Source organism: Borostomias antarcticus (assembly GCF_949987555.1).
Source record: "Borostomias antarcticus genome assembly, chromosome: 4".
NCBI classification, from domain to species: Eukaryota; Metazoa; Chordata; class Actinopteri; order Stomiiformes; family Stomiidae; genus Borostomias; species Borostomias antarcticus.
In genome coordinates this window covers 15,174,711-15,201,097 of record NC_140237.1, presented here as the reverse complement: position 1 = coordinate 15,201,097, position 26,387 = coordinate 15,174,711, and the positions used below count along the sequence as shown (strand labels likewise).

General features: G+C 51.4%; 1 protein-coding gene across 1 annotated transcript in view; it reads right to left on the bottom strand.

Annotated features, from left to right (window-relative positions):
* Window positions 1-1,356: 1,356 nt before the first annotated feature.
* The window catches only part of pde3b (phosphodiesterase 3B), a 50,679-nt gene continuing 25,648 nt past the window's right edge, over window positions 1,357-26,387 (bottom strand). Inside the window, exons 2-16 of the mRNA XM_084436621.1 lie at window positions 16,231-16,281; window positions 14,318-14,566; window positions 13,638-13,780; window positions 12,154-12,257; window positions 11,661-11,904; window positions 10,773-10,864; window positions 10,340-10,503; window positions 8,736-8,870; window positions 7,892-8,003; window positions 7,506-7,619; window positions 6,530-6,729; window positions 5,482-5,685; window positions 4,688-4,849; window positions 2,775-3,021; window positions 1,357-2,193 (exon numbers count right to left, since the gene is read on the bottom strand). Of these exons, the coding sequence (XP_084292747.1) occupies window positions 1,985-2,193; window positions 2,775-3,021; window positions 4,688-4,849; window positions 5,482-5,685; window positions 6,530-6,729; window positions 7,506-7,619; window positions 7,892-8,003; window positions 8,736-8,870; window positions 10,340-10,503; window positions 10,773-10,864; window positions 11,661-11,904; window positions 12,154-12,257; window positions 13,638-13,780; window positions 14,318-14,566; window positions 16,231-16,281 (2,430 nt within the window). The 3' untranslated portion in view covers window positions 1,357-1,984. The remainder of the gene's footprint in view (window positions 2,194-2,774; window positions 3,022-4,687; window positions 4,850-5,481; window positions 5,686-6,529; window positions 6,730-7,505; window positions 7,620-7,891; window positions 8,004-8,735; window positions 8,871-10,339; window positions 10,504-10,772; window positions 10,865-11,660; window positions 11,905-12,153; window positions 12,258-13,637; window positions 13,781-14,317; window positions 14,567-16,230; window positions 16,282-26,387) is intronic.

Here is a 26,387-nt window from a genome sequence, read left to right as displayed (position 1 = left end):
AATATAGAACTATTAGTATTAAACCTGTCTCATGGTACAGAATAAGAAAATATAAAAACAAAAAACAAGGTGATGATGAAACCCTGGATCATTTCCTCTGCACTGGCCTGGTTATGGGTTTGGAAAAAAAAGAAGAAAAAAAAACATCTTCAAAACATCAGTGTGTGCAGAATGTGTGAAATAAAAAAACAGAGGTGAAGCTGGAGTATGTGTAAAAAAAAAACAAAAAAACAAAACAATGCAGAGAGCCATCCAAAACACCATCAGTTAATATACTGGTACAAGAATCTCCAAGGGATTTACTACCAGAGAGAACATTCTGTCTGGCTGCAAACTGGTCTTTGCAGTCAACTGACAGTCAAGGATCCCAATTCTACAGTGAGGTGTTTAAAAGGTCATCATGTGATCAGCACTGGCGAGCAGCAACGTTTGTGAGTGACAGAAAGACGATGCGTGCTACCCTCTCTCACCCAGGAGCATTTCAATTGCTTGAATGTGTTTGTTTTCAAGTTGTTCGTACAAAGATTAAAAACAATTTCAGTCACCCAGATTCAATTTTCTTTGATTTAAAAGCGTGTTCAAAAATCAATAACTTCTCGCAAAATAATTATTCAACTTCACGTGAATCCTGAGTAACCGTGAAAAATAGATAGAATCAAAATATCAAAATTAATATAAGGAAAAACATCCCTTCAATGGACCAGCACTCCTGCTCTGGATGCAACATGTCTGACATGTTTCACATGTTCAACACCAGAGGACATGCAACTGACTGGCGACCAAGCATTCCTGGGGAACAGAAAATTATATATACACACACACACACACACACACACACACACACACACACACACACACACACAGTAACACACACACACACTAACACACACGCACGCGCTTAACTCAAAACTAAATGAGACACACGATTAGAGAATAAAACACAAAAGGCAGGTGGTACACATGAATAAAAGGCATCAAAAACGATGCAGGTATAGAGCTCATCATCAGTCACATGACCCCCATGTCTCTGAGACTGAGTCAGTGATACAGTGTTTGGTGTCGCCAGCAAGGGAGAGGACAGACCCAGGGTCTGGACTCAGTAAAAGTTCACACAGGCACATTTTGTATATATATATATATATATATATATATATATATATATATATGTATATATATATATATATATATATATATATATATATGTACGTACATATATATTATGTATATATATGTATATATATATATACATACACACATATATATATATATATATATATATATATATGTATAGAATATTCCTGACAGGGAGTCTGAAACAGTCTCAGTCTCTTGTCTTTCCGTGTTCAAACTGTTCGCTTTGGTAACGGGTATCAATCGCGTCTTGGTGTCGTTTTCTTCTTCTTCTTCTTCTTCTTCTTTGTTTTAAATAGTATGGTTCGTTTTTAGTACCTAAGGGAGAGTGAAGTGCTCTGCGTTCAAGGCAGCATCATGGCCAGGTCACCGTGAGGGTTCTGAGTCCGGGACCACTTCCTCTCCTCTCCAACACACCAGCTCTGCTCTGGTGCTGGCTCTGGGTGCTCTGGACTCTCCGTGGGGTCAAAGTGCATAGGGTCGGGGTGAGGATTAGGAGTGGGGCTCCCGCCATTGCAGCGAGGATCCTCTCACAGTAGTAAGGCCTTTTTCAAAAAACAATGTGACCGCATTTTAGCGTCTGGGTGTCGGCACAGTGACAATTTCAACGTGTGGAGATCCAGCAGGGTTAGTTCTGTGTGTGTGTGTGTGTGTGTGTGTGTGCGTAATGTATGAATATGTGAGAGAAAATAATGTGTATATGTGCATGTTGTGTGAGTGTGTGTGTGTGTGTGTGTGTGTGTGTGTGTGTTTGCGCGCGCATATGCGGAAGGGAGGGCTTGAGGGACTCTCCCCCTCGTACCTCCCCCTTCCCTCGAACCTCCCAGCCTCTGTCCCTCCTCTTCCTCGTCGGCTACTGCCGCTCCTCCCCCTCTTCTTCCTCCTGGATCACCTGGATGTCATCGGAGGGCGAGGAGAGGGAGGCGGCCAGGCCGTCCGACTGCTGCTTGCTCAGCTCCTTGCTCTTGTCCTCCTCCTCGATGGTCTTCTTCCACACCTTATGGTTCTCCGTGAGGTGCTGCATGATGTTGCAGAACAGCCGGCGACGCCCCTTTCTTCTCTCTGAGCAGGACGGATGAGGGGAAGAGCCGGGTTAACAGATCGGAAGCCCCTGAGCTAGGGTTGCACATTTCAAGGAATTTCATTCATCGATAACCGTTAACCTTAACAAACGATAGTCGATTAATTGATAAGAACGTCCTGCGCCAGACGGCGCTTTGCTCGCTTCATTTTTGGGTCTTCTTCCACTATGTCGTTGAAATTTCCCGGCATCCCAATTAGCCTTCACTACATGGCGGGGCGCCCTCATGTGCAGTCAGACCTGGAATCATGATTACATTCCACGCAACTTCCCTTGATAAAAAGGTTCTGTTCCATTAACAAGCAATTAATCGAGTAACCAAATCTTACTCGAGTAAATTCTTATCGGCAATTAATCGATAATCGATGAACTATTAACATCCCTACCCTGAACAAAACGATCTATTCATCTACCGTCACACATTCTTTAAAGAGTGGAGAGCGACGAAACCTGTGTTGTTATTCATGAACGGTGACCAAAATCAAATGAATCAGTTACCAAGTGCATTGATCAGTGGAATCAGTTGAGAAAGCCACGCACCGTGAATCCTAAAATGCCTTACTTGGTTCAAGCTCATCCTCCAGCTCCTCTTCGTCGGTCTCCATGTCGTCCACCTGCTCTTCCTCCTCCTCGTCCTCGGAGCCCTCCTCGTCGATCCAGTAGCCGGGCAGCAGGCCGGCCGCGTCGTACGAGTTGCACAGTGGACCCACGATGTGCGTGATGAACGACTCCTGCAGCTTGGCCAGCTGGGGAGACGAGCGGTCCATGAAGGGGCTTATGGGTAATCCCAGGCTGGCCTCCTCGTCTCCCTGGAGGGGGACAGACAAGACAAACATCCTGTTCACTTCCTGTCACATGACAGCCACTTCCTGTCGCATGATGATGTCAGAGGCCCAATCTCAAACCACCCCCTAAGCCCTCGCCCTATCCACTCCCCCTCCGTTTGCGTGTTCACGCCGAGCTTCGCCATGTTAAGGGCCCTCCCAAACCAATTAGCGCGGAGTGCGCTTGGAGTGCGAGTGGGCTGTCAACCCCTTAAATAGCAAGCCTGCATCGGTGCAAGCTCCCGATAGCCGAAGCAGGAAGTGCACGTGCCAAATAGATGCCGCAGGAAACCACATATAAATAAAGTTCCGTCTTCCTACACTGTCAATTATTTTAGATTATTTTACAGCACTCAAACATTTGTTTTTCTCACACCGATTTCACTGCATCAAACAAAATCGCAGAATATGGTGTCAAAAGATACAACCAAGTGATACAATCACTTTATCCCTAGATCACTTGACTTGTAGCAAACTCTTAAAAGCCTGTATTCATAGCTGACATAAAATAAATCTAAATAGGCCTAGGTCTACGTCAAATGTACATCATATATTCCATTATTTACAGGGACAATGGAACAGACAAGCAGCTGATTAGGCTGCGATATGCAAATGCCTCTTCACAAAAGAAGGAATGCTGCCAAAGAGGCATGGGAGTAAGTTATTAATTTATTTATGTATTTGTCTCGGGACAGTGTTATAATATTCATTTAATTAGAGTTAATTTGCAAAAACATATTTGTGTTTGGATTTTGGACCATTTCTCATCATACATGGATTTAATTATAGTGATTTATATTTGTATTATAAATCATAAACATTTTCCCATAAATCAACTAAACATGCCATGGTGACGGCCCTGTCCCAGTCGGTTCCAGTGGAGTAGCGAGTCCGTCCCACATTTGGCTTTCCATTTATATACCCTCCCCCTCGATTGAGAGTGCCCTCCACAGCTGCGAGTGACACTTCATTTGGAGGGACACTCGGTGGCGGAGTGGGAGTGTGTAGGGGGTGGTTTGGGATTGGGCCAGAGAGTCTAGTGAGAGGACGCAGCCAGAGGAAGTAGTTCTGAGAATGCGGCACCTCAAAGTGGGAGTGTCCAGTAGCTAGTTTGGGTAGATGGATGTGTCTGTCTCAGTCATACTCACTGCAACATGTGTATGCTATATACTGCACTGTAAGAGACGTCAATCTCAATGAGACGGAGGGATGAAACGATAATCGGTATAATGATAAACCGTGATTAAATTTATCGTGATAATTTTATCATTAAAACCGTGCTTGATTGCCCCGCTTTTGGAAAACTCACTGTAAATACTGTCCAGCATCAACCAAAGCTAGCAACAGTCTCAAAGACGTATTATTTGAATGTAAATGCAAAACAATTGCTAATTTTATTTATGGTTTTCAATATAAAACTTGGTGAAATGATTACAGTGTGTATCGGTGGTTTTAGAAAGTTTTCAGCACATTTTACAATACCGCGATAATACTGAAAACCGTGATAATTTTGGTTTATAATCGTGATGACATTTTCACACCGTTACATCTCTAATGATTTTCCTTGAATAAAGGATAGATTAAGAAACAAAACACAAATACTGCATGCGGACGGCTCACAAGGCATTAAGGAGAAGGGGAGCAGACGTACCTGCTCGTAGAACTCGTTGACGATGCCCTCTGTCCACTTGAGGTGCAGGTCGCGGACTTTGGCGGGCCCGTTGATGTCAGCCAGCTTTATGCATACCTGGCACACCAGCAGCCGGTCGTTCTCATTGGTCCAGTCGATTCCTGGACTGTTCACGTCATTCACCTACGGACGGCCACGCGCAGACAGAGGGATAGGAACCTTAAGGGTGCGTGTCCACCGGCAAGCTGTATTTTAGAGCTGGTGCTGTTTTCTAATTGTTTACAACGGGTAATGCGCTCTAGGGCGCTATAGAGACGAGAGCTGTGTTCCAAGCGCTTTTTAGCGCTATAGTGCCGTGAGCTCTAGGCTTTTTTGGCAGTTGAAAAAAGTTGAACTTTTTGGGCTAGAGCGCAGGCTGTAAAAGTCTGTTCTGATGACGACAGTGGTCGGTTTTTGGCAAAACCGCAGAGACAGCGAACGTCAGCACTAGCTAACATTAGCTAGCTATCTTAACTTGGCTAGTTAATCTGCAAAGTCTGCAAAAACACGACACTCGTTGCTATAGCTGTAAAACATCGGTAGCCTAGCCAGCTCTAAACTCCGGCTCTAGTGCGCTCTACGCAGCTGTAAGCTTGGCGCTGTTCAGCTACATACAGCTCGTTGGTGGACACACAGCCTAACAGATCCTCCCTGGCTTTAATACATCAGCATCAGACATCAAGCTCATTCACTATCCAGATCCTGGTGATCTCAATGAGAAAATATGATTGAAATGACGTATATTTATATTTTCCAAAAACGGTACGCGTCGGGACCTTAGAGTTGAACTCCGCCAGGAAGTCGAAGTGCTTCTTCAGGTCGGTGGCCAGGATGGCCTCGATCACCAGGAAACGGAAACGTTTGAACTCCACGTGGTCCAGGTTGACCAGGAAGTTGAACTCGGGCCGGGACAGGTAGAGGGTCCATGCGGACGCCGCGTGGTGGTTCTCCAGGACCGAGCGGTCGTTGTACAGCACCGCCTGGACAGGAAGAGAGGGGCGCACCAGACAGGAAGTGGAAAGTGGGAAACATGGATGAGGACAACGGGGGGAGAGGAGAGAGGGGATGAGGGAGCGTAGGGCGGTGGTCGGGGGGGAGCGGGGGTACAGACGGTGTGAAAGGATGGAGGGGGGGGGGGTCAGTAGGACCGAGACAGGACAGACAGGGCGATAGGAAGGATGGTGAGGGATATTCTGTCTAGAACTACAGCCAGTGGTGGCTGAATAGGTCGAGCTGTCTGTCAACAGGGTGATCAATACATCCAGGGGCCCCCCTCCTAACAGGTCATCTCTTTCCAGGGAACTTTACACAAGCCGGACCATGTCGACGGTGTTACAGCCGGTCAAGCTGAGGGGAAAAAAAATCCACTGTCTAAACAGTTCCACGAGTCTATCAGCAGCTCAAACACCTCCAGCAAGGTCACAGCACAGTCCAGTGCCTCTATGGGATGCTGATAAGGATTCCCAGGGTTAGCACGACTGTTACGGCCTGTTCCAACCTGCTTCCTGCGTTCTGCTCAGATCGCCGTCACGTGTCGCTGACCTTTAACCTAATAAGTCTGACGGCATGCGGGACGTCAGCTGTCAGATGACCGGGATGTCATCTGAGGACGAGTACTAAAAGTTGCCCTCTTTACTACAACCTACTGTAAGAGCCTGGGGGAGGAGCCTATCACCAGAGTGCCCACACTGAAGAGATCACTTTATCACTTAATCACTTAATCGTTTATCACTGAACACTTTGAGCTCTGAGGCCTACGCTGGAAGTGTCTGACCGGCTGTTCTAGGTCCGTCTGGAGGCAGAGGAGGTGACGGGGAGGCGTACCTGCGGGGCGTTGGTGGCGACCAGGAAGGCGTTGGTGCGACCGGGGTGGTCGTAGTCGTGCATGGCCGCCGCCACGTAGAGCGCCATTAGCTCGAGCGCCGGGATGTTCCACGCCAGGCAGCCGTAGCTGTCGTCCGAGATGGAGGAGCTCTTGGAGGAGGCGTACGACGCCCGGCCCTGGGAGATGCCGCTGTCCGAATCTGCGCCGACAGAGACAGCACAGGCACACACGAGAGATCGCTTCAGTCACCGGGTAACAATACGGGGAGTCAGGCTTTCTGGCCCCGGAGCTGGAGGGGTTGGCATTCCGGAGGTGAGGGGAGAGCCACGGACCGTCTGATCCAGGGGGGCTCGTTATTCTGGCGCTGCCCAGACAGAGGGGCTCGCCACTGGGCTGAGCCGCTGGACACTCACACCGCCGGCTCCATTAGAAACATTTTAAAAAGGACCAAAATAAGAACTGAATACGCCAAGCCAGGCACAGAGAGATCTCTATCCTAATAGAGTATATTTATCTCTCCTTCTCTCTCTCTCTCTCTCTCTCTCTCTCTCTCTCCCAAACCCATCTCTCCGTCTTCTTCTTATCGCGAGGCAGCTGCTGAAGAAGCCGTCTCTGACTGACCCTTAATTCATTTTCACTAGATCAAGGCGCCAGCGTCCGTAGCCGGGGATCCCAGCTGTTTGAAACCCAACCGCGAGGACACCACAGGGAGGTCGGTCTAGAGAGACCCACACCAGGGGTCAGTTTCATACAGCTTAGATCAGGCCTGATCCTCGACCAGCAAGCATCTTCAGTGGAGATCCTCGACTTAAAGCTGAGTTTACATAAAACAGTCGGGAAGTAGAACAAAATTCGATGAGACGAGACGGGTGTTCTACCACCTGGCGTCTGGGCTCAGCTGTACTGTATGTGAACCGGGTCAAAGGTCGCTGCGCGCGACTGCAACTGAAGGACAGTGTTCTGTTACGTGCTTACCTGTGTCACTTCCTGTCACATGCTCGTTGTGGATCTGCTGGAAGCCTGGGATTGGCCGCGTGGTCAGGTACCAGACGGCGTGGAGCACGTCAGTAGCGTGGACACGGTTATGGTCTAGCAGGAGAACACACACGCGCATACAGACACACACACACACACACACACACACACACAGACACACACACACACACACACATACATCAATTACACTCAGGCTACACACACTCCAGTTGACTATTTGTATGTCATTTCAGGTGCAGTATTCAAAGCAGGTTAACTTCTGCTTCATGACAATTGATGGTTCATGTCAATGTGAGTGGCCTGTTCACCGCTGGTGAACGTGGGCTTGGTTCTGGTCGGTCCGGACAGCAGGCTGGTCTACTCACAAGGGATGTCCCTGTAGCCGCTCTCCAGAGCACAGAAGTAGGACATGAACTCCCTCGCTGGGATCTTGAAGATCTCGAAGAGACACGTGTCCTGGAACAACGTGTACGTCACCTGGGACAGCGGGGACATAACAGATGTATTAACAAAGACAGGAGACGGCAGTTGTCCTCGGGGACGCGCGGAGGGAACACAGACGAAACGCGGAAACCAGAACGCCGCATCCAAACGATCGCGCGAATAAACACAGAAACCAACAGGAAGCACTCAGGACAGACTTTGACATAACTAGGTCATAAATTGATATTTAGCAAGAAAAAGAGCTCTTTCTCTCACTGGGACCCCCTGCATTAAGAAAGGTTAAATACAAATAAAAAATACATTAACATCATCATTACATAACATGGGATGTATGCTAAAGCCCTTCTGCAAATGTGGATGACTAGGAGAGCTGTGATAATAATAATAATAATAATAATAATGAATCTTATTTATATAGCACACTTTAAAATGCAAATCTCAAGGTACTTTACAGAGTGCAGTAAAAACAACACAAAACATAAAGGGCAATAACTGTCTAGAATAATTGAACATAATGTTGTAAGGATTAATGACAAATATTACATATGGAAATAAATAAAACTAGTATTTAATCACAGACGGACAGACAGACGGCCGGTTGGGGTACTGACATAGCTGAGGATCCTCCCTGTCCAGACAGACAGACAGACAGACAGACAGACAGGCGGACAGACAGACGGACAGACAGACAGACAGATGGACAGACGGACAGACAGACAGACAGGCAGGCAGGCAGACAGACAGACGGCCGGTTGGGGTACTGACGTAGCTGAGGATCCTCCCTGTCTTCCCTCCTGTTCTGTCCATCAGGTCAAAGATCTGGAAGTTCCAGCTGTTGATCTTCTCCATCAGGGCATCGTGGTCCTGGAGGATGGGCTCCAGCCTGAAGTCCTGCTCCCCCTGGAGAGCACACACACACACGCACACACACATACACAAACACGCACACACACACACACGCGCGCGCACGCACGCACAGGCACGCACACATACACACACGCACACACACACACACACACACAGGCACACACACACGCGCGCGCGCACACGCACGCACAGGCACGCACACACACACACACACATTATTCATATAAACATTTTATTCACATAATCAAACACACACACACACATACTGTACATGCTGGATATGAAAGCCACACGTCCTTCCAGAACATAGCACCGCAAATCTTATGGATCTCATAACTTCAAAGAGACAGTGTCCTGCCCTAGAAAAGAAGAAATCCCTCGAGAATCAAAGAGCTTCACAACGAGGGTTGTCTGCTGAACTGCTCCTGCGTATGTGAACAGCTGGCTACGCTTAACGAGGCCTGGTTCATCCAATAGAGAGTGTGGGCGAGTATAGCCAGAGGTCAGAACACATACAGTTTTAGAGCATCCCTGGAAACACGCACGCACACACACACACTATTTGGTGAGGTGGTACGCCATTGGAGAACCACTGCTCGTAAGGGAGTGGTTAGGAGTTCTGGTTAGGAGTTCTAGTTAGGAGTTCTGGTTAGGAGTTCTGGTTAGGAGTTCTGGTTAGGAGTTCTGGTTAGGAGTTCTAGTTAGGAGTTCTAGTTAGGAGTTCTGGTTAGGAGTTCTGGTTAGGAGTTCTGGTTAGGAGTTCTGGTTTGGGAAGCGCTGGTTTGAGTGTGTTGTCTTTCTGAGAGGGAGTGCTCTAGAGCAGCCTTTCTCAAACTTTTTAGTCCCAGGGCCCAGTAATCCATGGCCCTCAACCTCTGGGGACCACTTACATAATTTTTCGGGGAAAGAAAGACATTTACTTTTCATTCAATGTATTTTATTAAAAACATTTGGTAACGCTTTATAATACAGACCCATTTTAATATAACATTAACATTTAAATGTGTATCTCTCTTGTTTGCACCACTTCATGTCTATGTGTCTCTGTTGTCTGTCTATCTGTCTGTCTGTCTGTCTGCTGTCTATCTGTCTGCTGTCTGTCTCTGTTGGCTGAGTTGTCTGTCTCGGCATTGGAGTCTTTTGCACATGCAGCTAAAACGGACCAACAGCATTGAATTGAACACAGTTATTTTAATTTAATATACAGTTCTTTTATTTTGGGGGGTCTGTCGTGGCCCAGCAGGGATTCCTCTGCGGCCCGGTGCCGGTCCGTGGCCCATAGTTTGAGAAAGGCTGCTCTAGAGTACCCACAGGGAGGTGTGTGGTTTCTGACCAGTCAGGGAAGTGGCCCCTACAGTATGCTACGTAGGCTAACAAAAGGTAGCGTGAGGCTAGCGCTGTAAGGTAATCTGTTGCTGTGTAACCTTAGCATGCTGTAACTTTAGCCTAGCGTTAAGTGTAGTGGTGTGTAACATTAGCAGGATGTTGTCTCCGGTTCGTACCTCTGTTTCCTGAGTCTGCTGCTGCTCCGAGGGACTCTGCTCCTCCTCCTTCTCCTCTGTCAGGCTCCGCCCACCCCTGACGGGACTCCTGTCTCCCCCCCCCTCCACCTCCACGCTCTCCTCCCGGATCAGCCCCTCCCCCATGAACTCTGATCCCTCGCCTACTGGAGAGCACAAGCACACACACACACACACGCACACACGCACACACACGCACGATAACTATCAGAGGACTGTTTTAACACTTCAGTGAAGAGGTCCATTAATTCATCCTGTTTGACATGAATCACATCCTGCCTCTCCACATGTCTGCAGAGAGGAGCCAGTCAGTCATGGACAAACAAAGAGACAGTTGGTGAGGTTGTGAGGTCGTGAGGTCGTGAGGTCGTGAGCATGCCTGCCCGGCTCTGCTAGTAGGGGGTGGGGGGCGTACCTGAGCGTCTGGGCTGTGCCTCCGTCATCGTGGTGAGATGTCCCTCCCCCGCCTCCCCGCCAGACGCGCCCTTCGGTGCCTGACGACCGCAGCTTCATGGAGAACAAGGAGAACGCAGAGAACGAGGAGAACGCAGTCAGTCTGCTGTCAACGGGCCGCCGGACGCTCCTCATCAGTCCCCGCCGGGTCAGCCAGCCGAGGCCAGTATGACACTTCCGTTACCATTCAGAAATAATTCAAACGACCTCTCCGTCGTTTGTGAACTGCCGCTCAGACGCTGGAATTCTTTTAACGCTGTGGGTTTAATTCTAAACTGCCAACTTCTGTGCCATCTGCATGTGAGAGGCCCACAATGGAAATACCTTTTTAAATTTACTGTGTTCATCCTCAATGATTTTTGTCATACACATGTTTTCTCTGCGTATTTTTAAAGTCGTCAAGTAAATAAACCCCCAAAAATACTTTAAATCTGTGTTGTGTGATTGTTTCGTCTGGCATGACGCAACCAATTAGCTGTTCCCAAAAACACAAGCCCCGCCCTCCTGACACTATAGTCGAGACTTCAAGCACACGCCAAAGTAACAGACGGATTATCAAACATCCCATTTCAACCCGGTTCTGTTTGGGACATAATTGTTCAAGGCCCGGCTTCCCAAAAGCATCTGAGATTTATTTCAGAGTTGTTACTTTGTTTGTTTTAACACTGATAAATAAACTATAACATGTATTAGCAATAAAAAGTCAGAGGGAGAACAGAGAAAAATCAAATAACCAAACACAAGCAATGAAAGTAAAGAAAAAAAGAAAATATTCCCAAGATGCTTCTGGGAAACTGGGCCCAGGAATCGACCAATCAAAGCGTTCCTCAGCCTATCCCAGCATGCCTACCTGGAGCAGAATGGGGTCAGCGGGGGGCGGTAGGGCTGCTGGAAGTCCGGGGAGCCCAGGGGGGAGCTGAGGGCGGAGCTGAGGGCGGGGCCCAGGGGCTTGTGCAGGGAGACGCTGGGCTTGGTCAGGAAGTCGGCCGTGTCGGGGAACTCCACCGGGGGGCGGGTGAGCAGGGAGGACGACGCCCCCCCTGCCGGAGCGCCGTGGCTGGGGGAGCTGAGCGGGCTGAGGCTGGGAGACGTGCCTGGAGGAGGAGGAGGAGGAAAAGGGGGGTGGGAGGGGGAGGGAGGAGGAGGAATTGGAGGAGGAGGAGGAGGAGGGGGAGGAGGAGGAGGGATTGGAGGAGGCGGGAGGAGGAGTAGGGATTGGAGGAGGGGGGGGGGGAGGAGGAGGGATTGGAGGAGGAGGAGGGGGGGGGGGGATTGAGCAGTCTGTAAGCCTGCCGTGTGCGTGTGTGTGTGTGTGTGTGTGTGTGTGTGCGTGGTCGTCTCACCCGCTCTCCTGGGTCCAGAGTGGTAGGTGAGGGTGACAGAGGAGGACCTCTGCTTGGGAATGGTCAGCAGGTTAGCATTAGGCCCGTTGGCCAGAGACCCTAGGCTATAACACACACACACACACACACACACACACACATACACACACACACACACACACACAAGGAGAAAGGGACAGGGGTCAGAAAGCAGCCTCAGATAAGGTGACCTATATGATTCCGAGCACACACACACTCACACTCTCTCTCTCTCTCTCTCTCTCTCTCTCATCTCTCACACACACACACGCACACACACACACACATAAACTGGTGTGTGCAATGCATCCTTCTACACTCTAGTGATGTGTGTAGTAATGTTTCAGAAGCACACACCACGTCAAATATTGCCTTTGGGGAAGAGATTAGTGAACAATACTGACAGACACAGGACAAACACATTGTTTCAATCACTGCAAGAAATATATCCACAGCGCATTCTAAGTTTCCCTTCGACAAGCTACTCAGACAAAATTGACCTTGACATCCACTGTGCCACCTTGATGTCCACTGTGCCACATTGAAGATCTATGTCATAGACACTCGGTCCTGACTGCGGACTAAGTCACCTGACACCGTCACAACAGACTGATACCGAGATCACGACCAGATAGGGGGAGGTGGATCAGTTTACACTGCCGGATCACTACTGCCACCCTGTGGCTCAGTAGAGGAACTACAACTCGAAGGGCATGTTGAGCTGTGCCGTTGTTGCTGACGACAGTTATCAGTTTGTAGATATTGGAGGGTCAACGAGTGGTTGGAGTGGTTTGTGGCGCTCGGCGGTTGAGGTTGGGTGTGGTCGTACCTTGTCATGTTGAGGTCTGGTCATGTTGAGGTCTGGGCATGTTGAGGTCTGGTCATGTTGAGGTCTGGGCATGTTGAGGTCTGGTCATGTTGAGGTCTGGGCATGTTGAGGCCTGGGCATGTTGAGGTCTGGGCATGTTGAGGTCTGGTCATGTTGAGGTCGGGGCATGTTGAGGTTGGGTCATGTTGAGGTCTGGGCATGTTGAGGTCTGGGCATGTTGAGGTCTGGTCATGTTGAGGTCGGGTCATGTTGAGGTCTGGGCATGTTGAGGTCTGGGCATGTTGAGGTCTGGGCATGTTGAGGTCTGGGCATGTTGAGGTCTGGGCATGTTGAGGTTGGGTCATGTTGAGGTCTGGTCATGTTGAGGTTGGGTGTAATCGTACCTGGTCATGTTGAAGTCTGTTCATGTTGAGGTTGGGTGTAATCGCATCTGGTCATGTTGAGGTCTGGGCATTTTGAGGTCTGGTGTGGTGTTACCTGGTGAGGTTGAGGTCGGGGTGTGGTCGTACCTGATGAGGTTGAGGTCGGGGTGTGGTTGTACCTGGTGAGGTTGAGGTCGGGGTGTGGTCGTACCTGGTGAGGTTGAGGTCGGGGTGTGGTTGTACCTGGTGAGGTTGAGGTCGGGGTGTGGTCTTACCTGGTGAGGTTGAGGTCGGGGTGTGGTCTCTTGCCGTTGTTGCGTTCCCAGCGGGAGGAGCTGGCCTCCAGGGGGGCGAGGGGGGAGGAGGCGGAGCCACGGCGGAGCTGGGGGGTGGGAAGGCTATTCCTGCTGCTCAGACCCTGCGGGGTGGGGGGGGGGGGGACAGTATGAACACCGTGTTCAGCAAGTCTATATTCAACACACTATCAATTATTATAGACAGCAGATGGAGAAGCCATATGGACAGCTATACATCAAATCTTGAAATTATTCATTGTTTGAGTGACAGTAGGAGCCACACTGACAGCAGTCACTTGAAAAAGCATGGAAAGCATTAATTCCACATGAGCTGCATTCTAACTTCTATGACTCATCGTGTCGGCAAGCAGCACAGATTGCGGTATTTGTTGTGTACCTGTTTTTTTGTGTGTGTTCTGATAAGAGTTGTGATAAGAGTTGCACACTGATAAGAGTTGCTCTTAATTGACTTGCCTAGTAAAATAAAGGTTGATGATGATGATGATGAAGATATTCTTTATACATTGCACTGGATGCTACAACACAAATTGCCTCTCTGAGGACATTTGAGTTTTCTGAGTCTAAGACTCGCCGGACTAAACACGGGTCATCTCAGCGAACGAGCTAAGCGGGGGAGACGTGCGGTCCGGGCGACCCACCTTCGGGGGCTTCCTGTCGGCCCTCTCCTCCTGGTCGTCCACCTCGGTGCAGGGGTAGAAGCCCGGGAAGGGGGTGAAGGGGTTGACCCGGGGTCGGCAGGAGCCCGAGAACGCCCCCATCAGGCTGCTGATGCTGCGAAGGGAGGAGGCGGCGTGCGGCGTCAGGGCCGAGTCCGTCAGCAGCTCCGACACCAGGTTCCTGGCCTCGTTGATGACCGACAGGTCCACCCCGTTCCCGCTCACCGCGCCCTGGGACGGACACACACACGCACACACACACGCGCGCACACACAAGCGCACACGCACGCACACGCACACCGGAAGAAAGGGACAGGTGTCAGATATCGGCCTGAGACAGGACACACACACGCACACATGCACTCGCACACTCACACACACACACACACACACACACACACACACACACACACACACACACACACAGACACACACACACACACACAGACACACACACAGACACACAGACACACACAGACACACACACACACACACAGACACACACACACACACACACACACACACACACACAGCCAACCCACATACAACACAAGATGAACTGGTGTGTGAATTATTCGATACGCTGTGACATAGAACTGGGTAGATAGCCCACTAACACACACGCTGCACACACACACACACACACACACGCACACACACCGTAACCAGACACCGCTGCGCTCGGCGGTCGTCACGCTCCCGGGAGCGCGTGCCCGGAGGCGGGGCTGCTTGGCTCGCTGCAGTGATGGATTCTGGGTAATCAGTGATGGATCCTGGGTAACTGAAAGGCTGTTTGGGGTGGCGGTGTCAGTAATAAGGCGGGGCGGCAGTGCGTGTGTCAGAAGAGCAACGTGAGCGCTCCCCCGGCCCGGTGTCCGACGCCTCGCATCTACATGGCGCCGACAGAGCTCCTCAACCCCTCCTCTCCTGTCTCACCCCTCCTCTCCTGTCTCACCCCTCCTCCCCTGTCTCACCCCTCCTCCTGTCTCACCCCTCCTCTCCTGTCTCACCCCTCCTCCCCTGTCTCACCCCTCCTCCTGTCTCACCCCTCCTCCCCTGTCTCACCCCTCCTCCCCTGTCTCACCCCTCCTCCTGTCTCACCCCTCCTCTCCTGTCTCACCCCTCCTCCCCTGTCTCACCCCTCCTCCCCTGTCTCACCCCTCCTCCTGTCTCACCCCTCCTCCCCTGTCTCACCCCTCCTCTCCTGTCTCCCAACTCCTCTCCTGTCTCCCCCCTCCTCTCCTGTCTCACCCCTCCTCTCCTGTCTTACCCCAGCGCCCCCCCCAATATGGCTGGATGAGAGCTGGTAGTTTGGGGGGGGGGGGGGTATAGCAGACAGAGCTGGTAGTTTGGGGGGGGGGGGGGTATAGCAGACAGAGCTGGTAGTTTGGGGGGGGGGGGGGGGTATAGCAGACAGAGCTGGTAGTTTGGGGGGGGGGGGTATAGCAGACAGAGCTGGTAGTTTGGGGGGGGGGTATAGCAGACAGAGCTGGTAGTTTGGGGGGGGGGGGGTATAGCAGACAGAGCTGGTAGTTTGGGGGGGGGGGGTATAGCAGACAGAGCTGGTAGTTTGGGGGGGGGGGGTATAGCAGACAGAGCTGGTAGTTTGGGGGGGGGGGTATAGCAGACAGAGCTGGTAGTTTCGGGGGGGGGGGGGGCCCACGATGTTATCATCACCAGGATATCACCACCAACCAAGCGCAGAGACTCCACTTCCCATACTGCACCTGAGAAGAGTCCGAGGAGCACGGGGATGACAAACAGGATAAAACACACACACACACACACACACACACACACACACACACACACACACACACACACAAGGCACACATACGTACACATGCACACAACAGAGGCAGTCATTGTGACCCATACAGAGCTGACTGACTGACCTGGTACTGGGGTTTGTACCACTGCTTCAGATCCCAGTCCCACAGGATCATCTGGAAAACACAACGCAGAGACACAGTTAGTCTGGGGCCCTGTGTGTGTGTGTGTGTATGTACAGTATGTATGTGTGTGTGTGTGTGTGTGTGTGTGTACATGTATGTATGTATGTATGTATGTATGTATGTATGTATGTATGTATGTGTGTGTGTGTGTGTGTGTGTGTATGTACAGTATGTATGTGTGTGTGTGTGTGTGTGTGTGTGTGTGTACACATGTATGTACTGTATGTATGTATGTATGTATGTATGTATGTATGTATGTATGTATGTATGTGTGTGTGTGTATGTGTGTGTGTGTGTGTATGTATGTGTGTGTGTATGTGTGTGTGTGTACATGTATGTATGTATGTATGTATGTATGTATGTATGTATGTATGTGTGTGTGTGTGTGTGTGTGTGTGTGTGTGTGTGTGTGTGTGTGTGTGTGTGTGTGTGCGTGAATGTGTGTGTGTGTGTGTGTGTGTGTGTGTATGTGTGAGAGAGAGAGATGAAAAACACATCTCTGCTCATCTATAATAACCAGACCCGGGTCAGAAATACTATTTGAAATACTTTCTCTTCAGCGCCAGCCTGGAGACTCACATGGGTGGGGTGTGCATATTTTATTTTGGGAGCAGCGTTGGTTCTACTGTGGCAGAGCAATAATGTATTTCCAACAGTTTTCTGACCCCTGTCTGACCACAAGCAAATCCTGTCTTTCTTTTACTGTGGTTGAAGTGAAAAAGGGGCCTCAAACATTTGTTCATTTCCGGTACCAACAGTACCAGCTTCAATACCGGCCTCTTGCTCGTCACCTCAAACAGTTAAACGCAAACGTATCGGCTACAGGGGGTTAACGAGGCGCACAGCAGCATGAGAGAGAGAGAAAAAACCTAGTCCCTTTCTCAGAAGGGAGAAGAGAAAAAAAAGTCCACCACTGAAACCACAATGAAACGTCAACAATTGTGCTGCGAGATCTTATCTGCCCTCAGCTACGTCAATCGGCAGAACTTCCAGGGCAGGCCTGTGTACGTCTGTCTGAGAAGGGGGGGGGGGGGGTTGTGTACGTCTGTCTGAGAAGGGGAGGGGGGGGGGGGGGTTGTGTACGTCTGTCTGAGAAGGGGAGGGGGGGGGGGAGGTTGTGTACGTCTGTCTGAGAAGGGGGGAGGGGGGTTGTGTACATCTGTCTGAGGGTGGGGGGGAGGGAAGGGGAGTGGAGGGGGGGGGTTGTGTACGTCTGTCTGAGAAGGGGGGGGGGGGGGTTGGGGGATCTGATACTGTGGCACTCTGTGACCCAACCCCTGCTAAACATCAGCCTGTCCCCCCCCCCTCTACAGAGTGCAGATACCGCTGAAGCTCGCTGCTTCATGCTGCTTTTTGTCGCACTGAACGCGGTAGGAAGCGAGAAGTTGATCGTAAAACTATATGGTGGCAAGTCACCAACGTCCACAAAACATGTGGCTTGATCTATTCAAACTGTCAAACGTGAACGACATGGCGGATGTTTACGTGTGAAACGACGCGGCGGCGTGCCGTGCCGGAGTACGAAAGGAGAAGTAGCCGGCCAGGCGTGCGTGCGCGTGTGAAGTGGCGTGCACGTGTCCTCCTGGGAGAGAACAGGCCGTCATGTTAAAGCCAGGGAGTAAACATTCTCCTCAGAGGGCGGGAGGCTGTGGCGGTACCGCCACGCGCCACTAGGGGGTGTGATGGAGGCATGTGGCTCTGTGAGACCAGCTGCCTTTCAGAGCTCTACACACGCGCATGACACACACACACACACACACACACACACACACACACACACACACACACACATCTGAACCCTGCAACATGATGACCTAGACCCATACAAACATACAGGACTAGCATATTTGTTAATACATTGCATCATATGGTTGCGAGACAGTCTTTCACCTCTTAAGGATTCTAGCAGTAAGTCTCCAGTCTATTCAGATCACACACAGATAAAAGGCTGTTACAGAGGTGAAAGGGCTCATATATCCCTGCCTGTCTGTCTGCCTGTCTGTCTGTCTGTCTGTCTGTCTGTCTGTCTGTCTGTCTGTCTGTCTGTCTGTCTGTCTGTCTGTCTACCCATCTGCCTGACTGTCTGTCTGTCTGTCTGCCTACCCATCTGTGTCTGTCTGTCTGCCTGTCTGTCTGTCTGCCCATCTGCCTTTCTGTCTACCCATCTGTGTCTGTCTGTCTACCCATCTGTATGTCTGTCTGTCTGTCTACCCATCTGTCTGTCTGTCTGTCTGCCTGTCTGTCTACCCATCTGCCTGTCTGTCTACCCATCTGTGTCTGTCTGTCTACCCATCTGTCTGTCTGTTTACCCATCTGCTTGTCTGTCTACCCATCTGTCTGTCTGCCCATCTGTCTGTATGTATACCCATCTGTGCCTGTCTGTCTACTCATCTGTTTGCCTACCCATCTGTCTGTCTGTCTACCCATCTGTGTCTGCCTGTCTGTCTGCCTACCCATCTGTGCCTGTCTGTCTGCCTGTCTGTCTACCCATCTGTGCCTGTCTGTCTGCCTGTCCCTTCCTGTCCAATCAGAGCCCGTTTCATCGATCAGAGCGGGATGCTCTGTGTTTGTCGTCAGCATCTGTACAACGCGGCCAAACATTTAGTACGGCAAATAAGCACTGCCATGGCAACCTGACAAGAGAGGCCAGCAAACAACGCTCCAAACGCCATGGCAACGCGATGGCGGGAGAGACCAGGGAGGAGAGATCTGCTGGACGTCTGCTTGTTTACGGAGAGAGAGGAGGAAGAGAGAGATACTCACACAGAGAGATACCGGAAAGAGAGAAGGAGAGAGAGAGAGAGAGAGAGGAGGAGGAGAGAGAGAGAGAGAGAGAAAGATACGCACACAGAGAGAAGGAGAGAGAGAGAAAGAGAGGAGGAGGAGAGAGAGAGAGAGAGACAGAGAGAGAGAGAGGAGGAGGAGAGAGAGAAAGATACGCACACAGAGAGATACCGGAGAGAGAGAAGGAGAGAGAGAGAGAGAGAGGAGGAGAGAGAGAGAGAGACAGAGAGAGAGAGAGAGAGAGAGGGGGGGAGGAGAGAGAGAGAGAAAGATACACACACAGAGAGAAGGAGAGAGAGAGAAAGAGAGGAGGAGGAGAGAGAGACAGAGAGAGAGAGAGACGAGGAGGAGAGAGAAAGATACGCACACAGAGAGATACCGGAGAGAGAGAAGGAGAGAGAGAGAGAGAGAGGAGGAGGAGAGAGAGAGAGAGAGACAGAGAGAGAGAGAGAGAGAGAGAGAGAGAGAGAGAGGGGGAGGAGAGAGAGAGAGAAAGATACACACACAGAGAGAAGGAGAGAGAGAGAAAGAGAGGAGGAGGAGAGAGAGAGAGACAGAGAGAGAGAGAGAGAGAGGAGGAGGAGAGAGAGAAAGATACGCACACAGAGAGATACCGGAGAGAGAGAAGGAGATAGACAGAGAGAGAGAGAGAGAGAGAGAGAGAGAAGGGGATGTAGAAGGAGAGTGTTGGAGGGGTGACGTAGTATCGATGACGATGCGCTGCTGGCGTGTATGTTAGACACAACCTAGGGAGCGTGCCTCCACACACACACACACACACACACACGTCTCTTGTTCTCACAACTCAGCACACACGCACACACACACACACACACACACACACATAAAGGACCTGTTTGTGTCTGTCTGTACACCTCAGAACACACACACACACACACGTACACATAAACGCATGTCTTCCACTGCCTATTCCAAGCACGTTCTTCTATTCACCTCCGCTTGTGGAAAAACGCACAAGAACATGAGAATCCTCTCGTCGTCGGAGTGTGAATGGGACGGCGGGAGAGCCCAGGGGGACGCAGGGTGACAGGGGAGGAGCCACGCCGCCCGCCGACCACAGAGCACAACGCCGGTCAGCCATCTTAGAGAGCGCGCCAGCTAGCCTAGCATGTGGGCCGACAACAAACGCATGCCTTGTTGACACCTTCACCTGACATCCAGGTCAGAACGTCGTTCCCCCGGGCCCTATTGTAAGAGGAAGCAGGGCCCGCGCGCTGAGCACATTACTGCACACATCCAGTATGCGCTATCTAAACACGGGCTGAAAATGTGTTGGGAGGGTGTGGCGCCTCGGAAGCATAAAGGCCTCCACATATTCAAGCTCTGCTAAAGTATACTAGACCAGAAGGTATCACATGCTATGAGCTAACCTATAGCGTAAGCCGAGCTCATTCTGTCGTCTTGTACTGAATCCAAACACAACAGGGGAAGCGGGAGGCGGCATTGTTGTGATTGGCCGACTGGAAGACAGTGTTGTTGTGATTGGTCGGCTGGAAGACGGTGTTGTTGTGATTGGCCGGCTGGAAGAGAGGTCGGGGGGGGGGGGGGGTTCTCACCTGTCTGGCCTGTAGCCCAGGGTTATGGCAGACAGGCGAATAACTCTGACACACTGCCCTGAGTATCCAATCACAGCAGGCCCTTGGAGGACCCCGCCCTCCACACACACACACACACACACACACACACACAGATAACGCACCTAGTCGATCTCCCAGTCAATAACGTGAACTCGACCAGAGCTGCTGTTTGGGGTGGACGACGGCGGCGCGACACGTAGTACGGTCGGTTAACGGTCAGCACGCTACGGTGGGCAAACCTGCCGCCCGCGTGGACGAGGAGCCGATTCTCTCCCACTCCCCCTAAAATGGATCAGGGTGCGACTCCGGTCCGGTAGCCCTGCAACCCCCAGGCTCTCCGGCTCTCCGGAGTGGAGCAGGGTCATAATCCGGCCACTAGAACAGCGCCGAGAGCCGGGTTCAGGGGTAGGAACCATACGTGAATGAGTGCGCCGGGGACAGAGAAAAACAGGGGACGCCAGCCGGCGGGGGACAGGGAGAAGGAGCTGCTCTGGACTGAGAGACACTGAGAGCTGAGCGGGGCTCTGCTGACGTCAGCCGACAGCGACACACACACGCACACACAGCGTCAGCAGCCCTCCTCAGACGCACGCACTCGTAATGAGGACAGGCTTTCACCGTCACACACAAAAGACACATCTGGGGAAGAATGAGCCCAGCGGACGGACACACACACACACACACACACACACACACACACACAATGGAGAGAAAAGACACTCGGAATGAAAGGCATGGATAGATGGAAAATCCGTTCTGGTTCAGCACTTTAGTCTGCATTCCTGTGAAGACAGAGAGCTAACTAGATCACTGCCCTGCAGTGTGTGTGTGTGTGTGTGTGTGTGTGTGTCCGTTCCTGTTCCACTAGCCTAGCATAGCCAGTATACCCCTGATAGTGCTGCCCCAGATAGAACTAGACTATCTCAGAGCCACAGCTCAGAGCAGGGTGGGCTAGCCAGGGGCTGGAGGTGGGGGCAGTAGGGGGTCTTGTAGCCAGGGGCTGGAGGTGGGGGCAGTAGGGGGTCTTGTAGCCAGGGGCTGGAGGTGGGGGCAGTAGGGGGTCTTGTAGCCAGGGGCTGGAGGTGGGGGCAGTAGGGGGTCTTGTAGCCAGGGGCTGGAAGTGAGCAGTAGGGGGTCTTGTAGCCAGGGGCTGGAGGTGGGGGCAGTAACGGGGCTAGCCAGGGGCTGGAGGTGGGCAGTAACGGGGCTAGCCAGGGGCCTTGTGGGGGGTGTCGGCACTCCCGTGTCGTCAGGGCAACCTGGCAGGAGCGTGGAAAATTCTTCTGGTGGGGAACGGGGCTGTTGGTCAGCGTCAGCCCTCTCTTTCACACCCCTCTACCAGTTCAGTAGCGATGTGTGATAACCCCGCCCCTCCCCCCTGACCAGGCATGCCCTGGACACAACACACACACACACAAACACTGACCAGCCACTCCAACACCGTGGATGAAGAGGAGAGAAGAACAGGCAGGTAGCAGATAGCGTTACGCACTGGGATGTCTGTGTGAAAGAGAGCCCAGGCCTGACGGAGCACAGTTCCTGATACAAATCTACCGAAGCCCTTCCCGTCCAATTCAATCAAAACTGAAAAGAGCACCGGCCATTTCATTAACCCAAAATTGAATGAGGCATACCTGGGGATCACTGGATCATCGTCGTGCTCTGCGCGTGTGTGTGCGTGTGTGTGCGCGCACAGAAGCGTGTATCTGGGTGGACTGGACCATATTCATTTCTACTAAAAGGTTCAAGGTTCACCAATCCCATAATGGTGTGGATAAATGCTAAGTCCTTCTGATGCATCATGGGGGCATGAGGCCTGCCGTGAAAGTGTTGAGAGACGGAACCTGGGACAAGCTCGGTGTCGGCGTGCCGGTCCACGTCTGGCGCCGCCATCTGTCTATGTGGGTCGGGTGAGGCGGACATGCCCCCCCCCCCCCCCCCATGCTGTATGAGGCCTGAGGCTGGGGGTCCGCTTCACACGACAGCGAGAGACAGGGGGGGGGGGGCGGGACAGACAGGGCAGGGAGAGGACACGCCCCCCCCCCCAGCTCGGGGGGAGAGGGAGGAGAAGGGGGAGGAGGGAGTAGAGGCCTGTACTGAGCAGATGGAGAAGCCAGCCTGGGAAGGGACCAAACCACTCCCCCCCCCCAGGGGGAGGGGCTCTGGGGAGGTGAAGGGGGGCTTGGACCGGGGGCAGGAGGGGCTATGGATGGAGCTAGGAATTGGGGCTAGGAAGGGCTGGACCTCAGGATGGGGTTGGGGTTGGGGGTGGAGCTCAGGATGGGGTTGGGGTTGGGGCTGGACCTCAGGATGGGGTTGGGGTTGGGGGTGGAGCTCGGGGGACAGAGACGTATCAGAGGGACTGGGAGGGGAGGAGAGAGGGAGGGGGGGAGAGCGGGCCTGGCGGTCTCTCTGGCGGTCTCTCTGGCGGTTGATGGGACAGGTGCGCCCTGAAGGGTCATAGCAGACTCACGCCCAGTCTTGGCTGGCCTCCCCCTGCACTCTCACTCAGTGTGTGTGTGTGTGTGTGTGTCTGTAATGGGGCCACTGTAAACCTTGTCGGTGCCCTGTCCAGCAGCTGCAGCTCTGTGATTTACAGCCATTCTGCTTGAGGCCACCTGTCTGCAAACCAGTCCAGCCCAGCCTAGCCTAGTCCAGCCCAGCCTAGCCTAGATAAAATGAGTTTAGCCCAGCCAAAATTATTTTAGCCCAGCCCAGCCTAGCCTAACATGGCCCACGCTAGCCTAACCTAAACCAGCCTAGCCTAACCTAAACCAGCCTAACCCAACCTAGCCTAACCCAACCTGGCTAAGGCAGATGTGCCTGATCAACGGAAAGAAGGTGACCGGTTACACCCGCCCACCCCTACCCCCCCTGACCCCCCTACCCCCAGGCCAGCCCTATCCCTCCATCTTCCAATCCCCTTTAACTGTTAACGAGCCACAGACACTCCCCTGTCACCTCCCCCAGGGGGACTGACCCTGGACACACAGCCACCAGCCCCTGGCTCCACAGGCCCCTGCAGTCTGCCAGGGGCAGCCCCAGGGCCGGGGCCAGCCCGCCAGAGGGCCAGTGGCTGGGGCAGTGGGGCTGAGTCCAGGGGTCCAGGGCCCTTCGAGGGGCCGCCCGGCTAGTCGGCTTGAGGACAGGACGTCGTCCAGCGAGCGTTTGTGGAGCCTGGCGATGGAAACCCACTCTGGTAGATCAGTCAATCCGATCAGAAAGTGCTGTGCTGTCGCTCTGTTGCGAGGCCTGGCTGTGTTTTCCTATCTTTTCCCTTCCCTCTCTCTCCTGTTATTAGATTTCTCCGAGCCCAAGCCTGACAGCGCTCTGCTGAACACACTGGATTTCACCCAGCAAACCGACAGGAGGCAGCTGGGAAGCTATCCTTATCAGCAGGATATTTTAATACCCTGATATCTCTGATATTATTAGCCCAGTACTTTATGACTATCAGACATTGTGCATTCCATACCACAAATAAAATTGTGCTTTGAGTAACCAGTTATGAAAAAAAAAAGGAAAGAAAAAGATAAATATTAGCTACTTAGTGATACATCAGAGAAAAATGAACAAGCGTGGGTCTCTAGCCTACTTTAGATCTGGTAAAAGTGTGCTCTCTGCGCTCTCTGGGCCTTGGAGGAGTTGTGAGGGGAGTGGACAGACTGACGCGGAGGTATTATACACAGACGAGAACGCAGAGCTTTACTTAAAGGAGAAAATCTCAGCTCAACTGTCAGCCTCTCCTCTCCTAACTGCTGCTGGCGATCCGCCAATCAGAGCCCAGCTTGCATAATCACAAACACGTGTTTGCAGGAACAACAAAAATGCCACAATCTAAGTAAGGTCAACCGTCTTACGTCAATGATGAACTTTTTCCCACAATGGCATGTTTCAGTCTCAAATGGCCCATAACTTTTTGGCAGCGCTTGTTTACCAGCATTCTACAGGCCGCCGTTACAGAGCAACAGAGACAAACAACGCGCGTGAACTGCCACCAGCTTTCAAAAGCTTAAAGGCTTTCCAGCGTTGCAGAGAGACTAAGAGACTACGATGATCAAAAACAAGAGTTTGCGGCAGATTTCGTGTCCACCTCAAATACTGTTTGAAATGAAATGTGTGATGGAATGTGAAAAATGCTCTTTTGCATAAAGATCCCTTCTATTCACCAGAGCAACAACAAGACTGTGGTTCTGGAAGGCTTGAGCTTGAAGAGTACAGTCCCTGGTAGACCACTGAGCTCCCAGCTAAGACTGAGAGATATAGACCACTGAGCTCCCAGCTAAGACTGAGAGATATAGACCACTGAGCTCCCAGCTAAGACTGAGAGATATAGACCACTGAGCTCCCAGCTAAGACTGAGAGATATAGACCACTGAGCTCCCAGCTAAGACTGAGAGATATAGACCACTGAACTCCCAGTTAAGACTGAGAGATATAGACCGCTGAGCTCCCAGCTAAGACTGAGAGATATAGACCGCTGAACTCCCAGCTAAGACTGAGAGATATAGACTAGCCTGGGCTGTTGTGCACACTCACTAGGGGCAAGGCCACAGCTCTGCCCAAATACACCACACGCGCACACACACACACACACACACACACACACACACACACACACACACACACACACACACACACACACACACACACACACACACACACACACATACACACAGAGCACACACACACAGCACACACGCATGCACGCACACACAAAGCAAACACAATACTGGCATCCAACAACTCATGAACCAAAGAAAAAAGCCTCTCACACTGTCTACAATGACTCAAAAACACACAGATTATAAGCAGGTCAATAATTGAAAATCCAGGTCATCCCTTTCATGAAAGATACTACCTAAAACATTCACAGATATAATTCCTCTATGTTATCAATGGGCATTAGCTTGTTTTCCTTTTTTATCAGTATGAAAGAGAACCTACTGTAACACTTTGTTAACTTATCAGCACAGTGCAGTTTTGATTCACATACTTAAATGTTATCACTGTAAAATATTACGCAACAATGGAAAAGCCTTTTGATGAAAAAACAGCGGCAGACGTGGTGCGCGTTCCAAGTAAAAGGGCTTTAATACCAGCGAGAGGACTTTTATCCCAAGTTTAGTAGGAACCACTCAGTAAATCATCGTCCTATAAAAAGGCGGTCAGCTTTTCATGCAGGTTAAGTTTTATCTGTGCTTAATATCTCCTGTTGACCTGAGTCGCAGCGGTCATCCCAGGCTGGCGAGCAGAGCCATCTGAGGGGAGGGTTAGCGTTAGCAGCCCTGAGGGGAGGGTTAGCGTTAGCAGCCCTGAGGGGAGGGTTAGCGTTAGCAGCCCTGAGGGAAGGGTTAGCGTTAGCAGCCCTGAGGGGAGGGTTAGCGTTAGCAGCCCTGAGGGAAGGGTTAGCGTTAGCAGCCCTGAGGGGAGGGTTAGCGTTAGCAGCCCTGAGGGAAGGGTTAGCGTTAGCAGCCCTGAGGGGAGGGTTAGCGTTAGCAGCCCCGGACACAGATACCTAGAACGGTCCTTCTCGATGATAAGCCTCTCTGTGTGTCGGCTTTGATTCGTTAATCTGCGTGTTCATAAAAAAGTCTGGGCTTTATCTACTTTTTAACACAAGCAATTATGAAAGAGACCGTTGACCCCACCTCAACCCCCCCACCCCCTAGCCCCCCCACCCCCCCCGCCCCACACCCCCGGTGACGCACCAAA